General features: G+C 35.6%; 1 protein-coding gene across 1 annotated transcript in view; it reads right to left on the bottom strand.

Moving 5' to 3' along the window:
- Nucleotides 1–3,166: 3,166 nt before the first annotated feature.
- The window catches only part of LOC116898184 (vomeronasal type-2 receptor 116-like), a 59,978-nt gene continuing 50,555 nt past the window's right edge, over nucleotides 3,167–12,589 (bottom strand). Inside the window, exon 6 of the mRNA XM_032899547.1 lies at nucleotides 3,167–4,074. Coding sequence (XP_032755438.1) covers nucleotides 3,167–4,074 — 908 coding nt within the window. The remainder of the gene's footprint in view (nucleotides 4,075–12,589) is intronic.

Genomic DNA, 12,589 nt, shown 5'->3' with positions numbered 1-12,589 from the left:
CTCCATGATTGTCTGGCATTTCTACTGTTTCTGTTATTATTGAAGTATAGCTTTATTGCATTGTGGTATGATAAGTTCCTGACTTTTTTTAAAATTTCATGTATCTTTTGAGGCTTAATTTCTGATGGGCTACTTGACCAAATTTTGAAAAAAGATACATGAGGTACTGAGAAGGTTTTGTGTTTGCACAAAACATTCTATAAATGTCTGTTAGGTCCATTTTATTAATAATGCCTATTAATTTCATTGTTTCTCTGTTCAGTTTTTTACTGGATGTCCTGTCAATAGTGAAAATGAGAGTTGAAATCTCTTACTATTAATGTGAAATCTCACTTTTCAATAGTGTTGAAATCTCCCACTATTAATGTGTGGGGTTCAATGTATGGTTTGAGATTCTACAATATTTTATTTACAAATGTAGTTGCCTTTGTATCTGGGCCATAGATATTCAGAATTGAGATATCGTCTTGGTAGATTTTTCCTTTTATGTGTATGAAGTGCTTTCCTGTCACTTTTGAATAATTTTAGTTCAAAATCTATTTTACTGGATATTAGGATTGCTACTTCAGCTTGCTTCTTGGATCCAATCTCTTGGAAAACTTTGTTCTTGCCCTTTACTCTGAGGCAACAACTATATTTATGGCTGAGGTGTGTTTCTTTTAGGCAGCAAATGAGTCCTGTTTTCAAATCCATTGTGTTAACCTGTGTCTTTTTTATTGGAAAATTGAGTCCTTTGATGTTAAGAGACATTAATGACCAATGATTGTTATTTCCTGTTGTTTTGATGTTGATGATTTTGTTACTTTAGTAGGTTTTTTTTGTTCTGTAGATTTTGTGTTTTTATTATTATGTTCAGGGAGGATTTTATTTTGTGGTCAAATCTAGTGGTATTCTATAAGCTTCTTATATGTTTATAAGCTTCTCTTCCTTTTGGTTGGGAAAATTTTCCTCTATGGTTTTGTTGTGAATATTTTGTGGGCCTTGTACCTGGGAATTGTTACTTTCTTCTATGCCTATTATTTTTAGTTTAGGATGTTTCATGGTATCCCAAATGTTTGGGATGTTTTGTGTCAGGAATTTTTTTAATTGAATATTTTCTTTGACTAATGTATAGGTTTCTTTTATTGTGTCATTTACACATGAGATTCTCTCTTAAATATCCTGTATTCTGTTGGTGATGCTTGCACCTTTTGTTCACATTATCTACCCTAGGCTTTCCTTCTCCAGAATTTCCTTAGTTTATGTCTTCTTTCTTCATTTTATTTTTACTTTCTGGTCTTATACTGTTGTATTTGTTTCCTTCACCTATTTAATTGTACATTCCTCTAAGTCTTTAAAGGATTCATTTGATTCCTCTTTAAAGACCCCTCTCTGTTTGATTTTGTTTTTCTCTATTTCTTTAAGCCCTTTATTCATTTCCTCTTTAACAGCCTCTTCATTATTATAAGTTTTGATTTAAGGTCATATTTTGGTTTTTTGATTGTTTTAGCATATCCAAGGATTTCTGGGTTACCACAACACACAACTACCACAGTTGTGATTTGTGTTGTCCTAGTGCCCAGGATCTTGTTGATTGTGTTCTTTCCAGAACGTCTGGCCTTCAGATAGCTTGATTCCTGGATATTCTTGTAGTAATTATAGAAAAGGGTAAACCTTGATAGTCCTGGTGTGGGAGACCTCTGATATATATTGTTGGGCTGTATGATTCTGGACCCTCAGGTCTGATGAAGGGCAGAGAATTGTCAGGAGAATGGATGTCCAAAGGGGATGGAAGGCTGCTCAGGGCAGCTTGGCTTGGGCCAGAAGTCTCAGAGAGTAGGAAAGTTGGGATGGAGAATGGAAGTTTACCTGTATAGTTCAGGAGTCCGAAGGACATGGAGGAGAGTCAGTTGAAGAATATAACCCACTAATGGGATTTCAGCCCAGGGCAGTTTTGGTTAGCCCAAAGGTCTCAGAGAGCAGGAGTCAAAGACATAAATTTACAGCAAAATTTCCAATCCCCTGCAGAATATTCCCTGAACTTTAGGTTCAAAAATTGCTTTGTAGATGTATTTGTTGGTACTATGCTCTAAAACTTTGGGTATTGATTGGTTGTCTTTTTTGGAAATATATATATGTTAAATATATATTTGTATATGAAAACAAATAATTAAATAATTAAAATAGAGCCCAAGTATTTAAAATATAACTGGACTTGAAATATATTTATATTATAATCTCAAATTTTAAAAACATAATTTTAAACAGAGGGATATTTTCAAGCACAATGTGGGGATCAGTACATCACTATGGCAAATTCATAGCAAGAAAAATCTGAATCACCTGGTCATGTTGCATCTATATTAGGAAAGAGAAATTTCCTGAATATTGTTGTTTTGGTTTCCTTCCCTTTATATTTTCCTCAGGACTTTGAATCCCTCAGTTCTAGAGCCCAGATTTAAGATAAATTATTCTAATTTCACTTAATCTTGTATTACAAAGTAATCATAGATACAACAAAATGTTGAATTCCCCACAATGTTCCAGTCAGATTTACAGACTTCTGTATTCATCATTCATGGTGTAGTTACTTCATAAGATTGGAATAGAGAACCGGCTTTGCTGAATTCACAACCAACAAACAAGAATGCAAACACTCTATACCTCAAACATTGTGAGAAAGAGTTTATACTGGTACCAAATATGAATGAATATGGCCTGAGACCACAGGTAACCTCAAATACTGCCCTCAATTATAATGATGTTTTATGTAGTTTTATAGTAACAGAACAAATGAGTCCATAATTTAAGACACTTTCAAATATATATTGTTTTTGAAAAATCATTTGGCCATGTTGTAGAAAGCCTGGGAATTATTTAAGTGTCTCATGTTGTCCTAAAATATCTTGACTTTTGGTTTGATTGTAAAGAACATTTTTGTACATTGCAAAAGTAATAATCTGGAAGTCACAGAAAAAAAGAAATTACAACTGATTGATTAGAAGGCAAAATCAGCCATAGATTATTTTGTGCTAGACAATCAACATTTCAGTGTTACACAAAGCCTGGAAATGCAGTCAACCAGCCTTCTGAGATGCTTCATGGCAGTGTATCAGTTTAAGCAGAAAACTTCTGTTGCCACCACTGAAAACCCTAAAAATATATGATGAATTATTCTAAAGACTGCCTATTTCCACAGAATGTTATCTTTCATGACTTTCAGTGAGTTCCTATCAGGTCTCAGGAGAATAATATAGCACTTGGGGAAAAAGATACAGCCTAGGAGCCCTGTACTGGAGGTCAAGATTGATAACACCTCCAAAACCACCATGATCCTTCCCTTACTACTGTGGTAGACTGGGAGGAAGGTGATCCAGACACTGCAGAAAATGAGCATACTGAATGTCAGGAACTTGGCTTCATTGAACATGTCAGGTAAATTTCTGGCCAAAAAAGCTACTGTGAAGATCACTATGGACAAAGACCCCAGGTATCCCAGGACACAGTAGAACGCTGTGACTGAGCCCTTGTTGCACAGTATGATGATCTTACCATGTTCAGATTTTGAATCCTTGTCCACAAAGGGAGGCGATGTTCCCAGCCAGATTCCACAAAAGAAAATTTGTATAAGAGTACAGATCAGAATGATGAATTTGGGTGCCACTAATATAAGCAACCCCTTCATTCTTCTTCCTGGACTTGAGATCTTAAAGGCTAGAACCACTGTAATGGTTTTAGCCAAGACAGTAGACACAGCTACTGTGAAAACAATTCCAAATACTGTCTGTTGCAAGATGCAGATAGGTGTGTTCGGCTCACCAATGAATAGAAATGAGCAAAGAAAACAGAAAATTAGGGAGACGAGCAGTATGTAGCTGAAAGTAATGTTATTGGCCTTCACAACAGGAGTCTTTTGGTGCCTCACAAAAATCCCAAGAACAAGTGTGGTTAGTAGAGATAAGCACAGGGCAATGCCAGAAAATGTCATCCCCAAGGAATTTTTATAAGTTAGAAATATCACTGCTTTTCGGAGGCAGTGGGTCCTTACTGTGTTGGCATAATGATCCTCTGGACACTTCACACAATTGTCAATATCTGGCAAAAATGCAATATCAAGTCATGAAATTTTCATTTCATGAAATTTCTCTCATTTTTATACCTCCAGCTGAAATTAGGACTTTCTGAAATGTATGTCAATTATTTTTCTGGCCACTAAATTAAATGAATAATAGGTTACTTCTTTCAAGATTTTGTCTAATTAATAATATATGTCTTCTTTATGATCTAGTAAATAAATAGTTTTTGTCTTTTTTATTCATGTCTTTTTTTTCCATATTGACAACATATTTATTTTCATTATATATTTAACAGGAATGGGATTTTCAAAAAATAAACAATATACTCATAGCTGGAACATTGATTGTTCATGGCCTCTGTCAAACAGAATGGTTGGTATTCGTGAGACAATAGTACTGTACCTTCCCTTGGCAGAGGAAAACTTTGACTGTCAAACCCTGCTTAATACTGTGGGGTATGCATTGACCAATGTGAATGCATCATCAATTAACAGCCACCCAAAACTTATGTCTTAATATTTTTGTCTTTGTATTGGTGATGTTTTTCAACTTAGCCAAACAGAAATCATTTTGAATAAGGAATGTCAATTGTGAAAATTTTACAATAAGACTGGCCAATGGGCAAATATGTGGAACACTTTATTAATTACCATTTGTTGTAGGAAAATCTAGGGGTTTGTGGAGAGTGCCAACCTCAATTTTTTCCTGGGTTGTGTTAACAAACTCAGGAAAATGAGCAATGGGAGCAAAATAGCAAGCAACTCCTGTTTTTTTGCTCTAGTTACTGCATCGATATTTTTGTCCTGAATTATTTCTATTACTTCTCTTCATGATAGACTATAAGCCCCTTTCCTTCTGAAATGCTTTTGGTTCTGCTATTTACAAAAGCAATGAAAAGATAACATAGCATCTTTGGTGGAAGACATAATCTAGCATCAATTTGCAAGGATACAAAGAACACTTTTATTACACTAAATCTGACCTTTGGACCCTATAACAATTTTTTCAGTGAAATAGTGTTCAGTCATCAATATTTTACCACACAAGGTGACTTGCAAACTACAAAAACAAATGCAGATAATACATACTATGTTTTATTAGGAAGCATCACACTCACACACACACACACACACACACACACACACACATTATATATATATGCTTGTAGTTGATGCGGTTCATAGTTATCATAGCTTGGTAGGGATGTTAGATAATTCTCTCCTTTGAAAACCTGCATCCTTTTTCCTGGCACCACATAAGTCCTCAGAGAGAGACCATTTATATCTGTTATACTGCAGAAGTCTCTGGACCAAGTTTCTGAAGAGCTTGTCATTTTCAGAAATGGAGACTTAACCTCAGACCACTTGGGGGAAAATCTCTTGAACAGCCCTGAGCAACAACTCAAAAAGGCTTCTTATGTTTACTATTGGGATATTTGTTAGGTGATATTTGGCTTTTAGATGGACCACCCTCATATAAGATCAGAAAAGATTCATTAAAACACTGTATATTATCCTTTGCTGGCAAGTACCCAAGAATGATTTGTCCAGTGCCAAATGGATAGTCCTGAAAATATACATACAAATAATATTGTATGCATGCAATGTCTTGTGGTCATATTTCTTTGAATACTTCAACTCCTCTACATACTCTCATACCTTCTTACCCAACAATATTCATATCCTCCATCTCTATGCCCCTTATTCCCTCCATCCCTCTACTTTTACCTAGTTCAGTTATGTCAAGTATATTTGTATGGATCGTTCAGTAAAGTGTTATGGATACACTAGCAATCACAGCGTTAAATAAAATTCAGTCTCCCTTTTCAAGTACCTAGCAAATATCATTTGCTTCCTAGATAAAGATGGGCCTATGTAACCATCTTCCTTCCCACATACATGCTTGGATTTTGACTGCCTTTGATTATATTAATGTGTTAACTGGACCTGTTATTTCCAGAAAATGTTGTTTTTGAGGTCACCCATGATTTCACAATTTTCCCACTTCCTCTTCAATGAAGAACTCTTAATATTCAAAGAAGAGGTGTAACATAGACATTCCATTATGATGCAATACCTGCAATACAGGTTATCACTTCTCTGCACAAAGACCAGTCATGGTTCCCAATTAATTTCTATAGACCACAAAAAGAAACTTCTCTGAAGAGGGCTGAGAGATGTTCTAATCATGATTATAGCAATAAGTGACTAAGACTTATTTCAATGTAATATCAGTTTATCAGAATAAGTGTTGTAGGTTTTTCTTTGAATACCAGTAACCAATCTAGCTACAGGACCTTGGTGTAGTTAACAGTGCCAATTTTTGGTGCAATCTCATTAACAGAGCCTTAAATCCCATCAGAAAGTTTTTGGTTTAATTTATAATATTAGAACCACTATTGAACAGTGCCTCCATTCTCCCAGCCAGCAGAGTAGCTGCTCACAGCTAGGTGAAATAAATAATTATACTTCCCCACAAGTAGTATGCTCTTCACCTTTGAGCTTTGTGAAAGCTAGAAAAAAGAGGGTGAATTTTACATGTCAGTACCTACTTGAATTCTTCATGTTTATGATTCATGTATGTGGTGTCATCATCAAGAAGTTCTTAACATCAAACTCGGGAGTATATGTAAGTAATGACAACATGCCATAATATCTATAGTCAATCACAATGTTTAGTATTGCTCAAACATATAACCTATTCCACATACTAGAATTTTTATTTGGTAACATGATGTATCTGTGTGAGATGTTACAATTATAGGATGACTCCACTTAAACTCCCTTTATATGTGTATATATTTTAGTACTTCTATTATAATGCACTTCTATGTATTTTCAAAAGGTTTTTTTTAGTTGTCCTTCCATTTTCCATTTCCTCTATCCTTCCACTTTATTCCTTTCTATACCATTTTGTTCTTTCCCTGATTAAATAATTATATTGTATCTCCCATCACTTGAAAGAATCTCCTCTACAGTATCCCATAATAGCTTCATAACTTCTGTGAGTGTCTCAAATAGAATACATATCTAGAACTTAAGAGATATGCACATATGAGAAAAATGTGATGTCTATTTTATGGGTCTACATTATATTACTAAAGAGGTGTATAGCAATGAGAGATAAGGAACTGGGGGTAGCCACCAGCAAGTCCCAGATGCCAAGAAAGCAAGAGGCCCCCAGGACCTAATGGAGATGAGATTAGCCACTGATGCCCAACAAAGGCAAGGAGAACCTGTAGAGACCATATCCAGAGGTTAGGCAAAGCCCCCAGTTGGGGGATGGGGCCACCAATTCATCTCTAAATTTTAATCCAGAATTGCTCTGTCTAAAGGAAATATAGAGACAAAGTGTGGAGCAGACACTAAAGGAAAAGCCATACAGAGATTGCCCCATGTGAGGATCAATTCTATATACAGACACCAAACCCAGACATTATTGTGGAAGCCAAGAAGTGCTTGATAACAGGAGCCTGAAATAGCTATCTCCTGAGAGGCTCTGCCAAAGTCTGACAAATAACAGTGGTGGATGCTGGCAGCCAAACATTGTATTGAGCACAAGTTTCCCAATGGAGCAGTTAGAGGTGAAGGACTGAAGTTCAGTTAAGGACTGAAGGTGCTGACAGCTTTACAAGCCCACAGGAAGAACAACAATATCAACCAACCAGATCCCTAGAGCTCCCAGGGACTAAACCACCAACCAAATAGTTCAAATGGAGGGGCCCATGACTCTAGTCACATATGTAGCAGAGAATGGCCTTGTTGGGCATCAATGGGAGAAGAGGCTCTTGGTATTCTGAAGGTTTGATGCCCCAGTTTATGAGAATGTCAGGGCAGGGACACAGGAGTGGGTGGGGGGAGCACCCTCATAGAAGCAGGGAGAGTGGGGATGGGATAGGGGTTTTCTGGAGGGGAAACCAGGAAAGGGGATAACATTTGAAATGTAAATAAATAAAATATCCAATAAAAATAAAATAAAAATTAAATTAAAAACAACTGTTTCCAGTTTCATACATTCATTTTTGAGTAAGAAAATTTTATTTCTCTTAAAAGATAAATCATTTTCACTGTGAAAATGCATTACATTTTCACTGTGAAAATGCATTACATTTTCACTGTGAAAATGCATTACATTTTCACTGTGAAAATGCATTACATTTTCACTCTCAATTCCCATGTTAATGCATATGTAGGCTATTTCCGTTTTCTGTCTATTGTGAGAAATGCTGCAATAAACCTGGATGGCTAAGAATCTCTATAGTGTACGTTCATGTTCTTTGGGGTATGTGCCCAAACTTATTTGCAGCTATATCATGTGGTAGGCCAGTTTATCAGGCAACGTCTTGGAGAAGCTCTATACTGGTGTGCATAATGGTTACACCTGAACTAATTCCCAGCAGGAGTGGATGAGTGGGTCTTGCCCCAATCATCACTGGAATTTGCTGACACTTGTACTAGTTAGTAAAGATGTCTGGGGTGCTTTAAACATATATCTATATGTTCCTCAGTCAAATCTCTCACATTTTAAGAAATGTGTATTTAGATCTTTGTTCCAATTTTTAGTTGTGCTGTTTGTTTCCTTGATGTTTAGTTTTTTCAGTTCTGTGTGTATTCTAGATTCTAACATTTGTCACACATATAACTCACAAGGATATTTAGTAGGCTTTCCCTTCAATAAAATAATGGTTTCATTTGTACTACATAAAACAATGCTGGCTTCTATAGGTCTGGACAGGTACTCTATCCTGTTGGCAGTAAATAAAGACTCCCCTTTGTGCAAATTTCTACAATGATTTTTTCTTTTTACTTTTTTGAATGACTGCCATCTTACTTGGTGTAAGACGGACTAAGAATCAGACTATTATCTACAGTCATCTGTCACCAAGGATTCATCTGTCACATACCAAGGATTTATCTGTCACATACCAAGATTTTATTTTTTTGGATTTTTCAGATTTTGTCAGTAACTTCTATTTTATATTTTTGAGAAGTGGCTGCTTCTACAATGAACAGATTTCAAAGTATCAGAGAAAAATTATTGAAAAAACATCAGGATACATCACTTCGGATTCATCTATAGATATGTCTGTAGTTAAATTTCTGGACTAAAGGTTTTTGTTACTAGTCCCAGCCTAGCACTTCATAGTGTCTGCATCAATTTTAAAATGACTTCCCTGGTTTCTCATCACAGTGGACTACAATTGTAACCCAAATAAAACTTTCCTTTTAGAATTGTTTTTGTTCATCGTATTTTATCCTAGCAATAGAAAAATCTAAGAAAGACATAAACATATGTCTCTGCAAACATAGGGCCTGAGCATTCCTGAGATAATCACGATGGCTAACAAGCAAAACTTCATGAAATTATAAGCACAGTGTCCAAGAAAGCAAACAGTGAATTTAGTTACCAGACAATCTATGGGGTGCAAGAAAACCTTTGCTTGATGGATATTTGAGACTTTAATACCTGAAATGTACAAAGAAATCAAAACAATAAATAAGAAATCAGAAAAAATACTTCAGTCAATAAAATGGTGTTTGTATGTGTCTATTTGTGTGTTTGTGTGTGTGTGTTTACATGTGTGTTTTAGTAATTCCTGACTATTAATGTGTGTGATGGTGAACATGCTAAAAACTTGAATGACAAAGCATTTCTCCAAGAAAGCTTTCTCCCCATGCTCTATGTAATAGAGCTTTTAGTGTTTTTTTCCTTACTGCGCTGTTTTAAAAACACATGTGTTTTTATAAATCCTACCTCCCATTTCTGCCAATCATCATGGCTTTTATTCCCTCCTAACTTTACTTTTCTAACTTTATTTGCTTTTTTAAGGTCCATTGAGTATATTTAATGCTTCCTTGTCATACATGGATGTAGCATCTTCCACTGGAGCATTGAAAGCTTCTTAGAAGATTTATGCCTAGAGAAAGCTAACTTTCCATTCAGTATCAATTACCCTAATGTAGAGATGAATTTTTATGATCTAACAGCTCATCCATCCAGATAGTTTTCCATCTTGATGTCTGTGGTGCTTGTGCATGCAGTTACAGCTGGTTTAACATGCAGTTACATGTGTGCATCACCATTTTCAAAATTAATAAATAGTTTTTGGCCTAAGTTAGGGAGACTCCCAGCAGACCAAGATAAGGGTAATACTAAAATTTAAGTTGATAACACAGTGAGCTTCACTAAGGTCAGTCACAGAAGTGATTACTTGCACAAGAACATATGGCTTATGGTTGTTTGCCCTTAATAGGTTCATATATTTGATTGTTTGCTCTGCAGTTGAAGAAACTACTTTAGTTTAGGAAATGCCAAGGTGGTGTAAACGATGTGTGATTAGGGCGGTCTTTCAGTTTCAAAGTTGAACATTCTTTCTCAATCTATTCTCCTCTCTCTCTCTCTCTCTCTCTCTCTCTCTCTCTCTCTCTCTCTCTCTCTCTCTCTCTCTCTCGTCTAACTACTAGATATATGCTCTCAGACATAGACACAACATGTTGACAGACTGTATACTCACCTGCTCCCCAGCATAATGTTCATGAACTCTATTTCCCTATCTACTCATGGAAATGGCATTGAAAATATTTAATCTTAATCTGGGATTTCTTTCCCCCATTGATCATTCAGTTCCCAGATAAAACATACACAACTTTTATTACGTACAATAAGCCTTAATTATCACAGGAGCTTGGCAGATATCTATTCTCAATGCTATTATGTCTATTCCCAGCCAATATTCCCATGAAATATTTCGCCCTGATTAATGTGGGCTGCTCTTAACTCCAATTACCCAACCCAAGTAGCCATCGTATTAAGCATTTTACCCCATGAAGCTTCTTTTTATTTTTTCCATAATCTCTTCTGAGCCCAAGGCCAGGAACATGAAGACATGCCTATCTCAATTCTGCCCAGCTATAGGATGTAGGCATCTTTATTCACCAATCAGAATAACTTGGGGACAATGCTATATAGCATCCCTTGTGTCTATGTGCAGACCCTCTCTTCTCTGGGAAACCATATGAATGAGAGAGAACTGTGGCAATATTAATTCTGGATCTCTATTACTGTGCTCAGAAATGTTATTTACCCAAGAATTTCATTATTTCATGGTAATTGCTCAATATTTTTCTGCTGCATGTATATAATATTTCATTATCCATTCATCAGTTGATGGATATGCCAATTACTTCCTTTGAGTGACAAAGCAATTAGTTAAACAGCAATGAACATACATACACAAATATCCTTGTAGTAGAATATAGATTCATTTTGCTGGGTTGATTTGGTGAGATAACAGTGCTCATTGATTTTCTCAACTTGACACAGCCTAGAAAAATATCTAGAAAGTGAGAATTTTAATTAAGAAAAAGCCAGCATAAGGATATACTTCAGAAAAGCCTATAGTATATATCCTTGATTAGTGTTTGATGTACAATGGGCCAATTCAGTGTGTCCGCCTCTCCTGTGCAGTTGGTGTTTAGCTGTTTCGGTGTTCATGGATGGCAATGTATGCAAGCAGCATTTTCCATGGATTCTTCATAAGCTCTGGTCTCTAGAATTCTGCTTTCAATTTCTCCCTGAATTCACCCAGTGATGGAGGTTAACCTCAAATTTGTAACCTAAAGCAAACCACTTCCACACTTAGCTGCCGCTTTAGTGCTTTACCACAGCAATACAACCGCACCTAAAGCAGGAGACATTTTCAAAATGAAGGAGGGCACACTCTCCTTCTTGTAATGCATTTTTCATTCATTTTTTTACTGTTTAAAGGATTCAACTGTACTAGAGTTTCTCTTCCATGGTTTGATTTATTGTAATATTTTTTGAGATTTATTGTAATATTTTCTTCAGATTTGTTTCTTAGGGTTTTTGTTGTTGGTACATGAGACTTTTTTCTGAGATACTTTTGTGTCTGATTATCTTGCTGAATGTGTTCTTCTGTAATACATGTATTTTGGTGGGGTCTTCGCAAATAATTCTGTCGTTTGCAAGTAAAGATACTTTTATTTCCTCCTTATAATTTCATATTGCCTCTATCTATGTATCTGTCTTGTTTTATAGATAAAATGTTAAGCCCCATAGGATAAAAATGTAGGTAAAAGTCAGCCCCCTCTTGTCCCTGTGTTAGAGGAAATATTTCAAATGTAATGATGGCTGTGGGCTTATATTTTGCCTTTATTGATATGTGTCTACCCTATGTCCACATTCTCAAGAAATTTTATCATGAGGAAAACCTGAATTTTTCCAATATATTTCCTGTTTCTAATTAAATGATCATGCAGTTTCTACATTTAAATCTATTCATTTGATTGATTACAAATAGCAACAATGTATTTTGAAACATTCATCTATCACTGAGGTTAGGCAAACATTATCATGATGGTTATTTTGTTTATGTTTTTCAATTTATCTTGTAAATTCACTCAGAACCATTGTTTATATATTAGCCTGGCATAATGAATTATTATCCTTCTGTAGGAGTTAGATTATTTGGTTTTAGTTAAATAACTCATTATTGTCAGGATATTACACAGTAT

This window comes from Rattus rattus, chromosome 4 (assembly GCF_011064425.1).
Source record: "Rattus rattus isolate New Zealand chromosome 4, Rrattus_CSIRO_v1, whole genome shotgun sequence".
Taxonomy (NCBI): domain Eukaryota; kingdom Metazoa; phylum Chordata; class Mammalia; order Rodentia; family Muridae; genus Rattus; species Rattus rattus.
The sequence above is the reverse complement of the archived record's forward strand: the minus strand, read 5'-3'. Positions and strand labels throughout refer to the sequence as shown.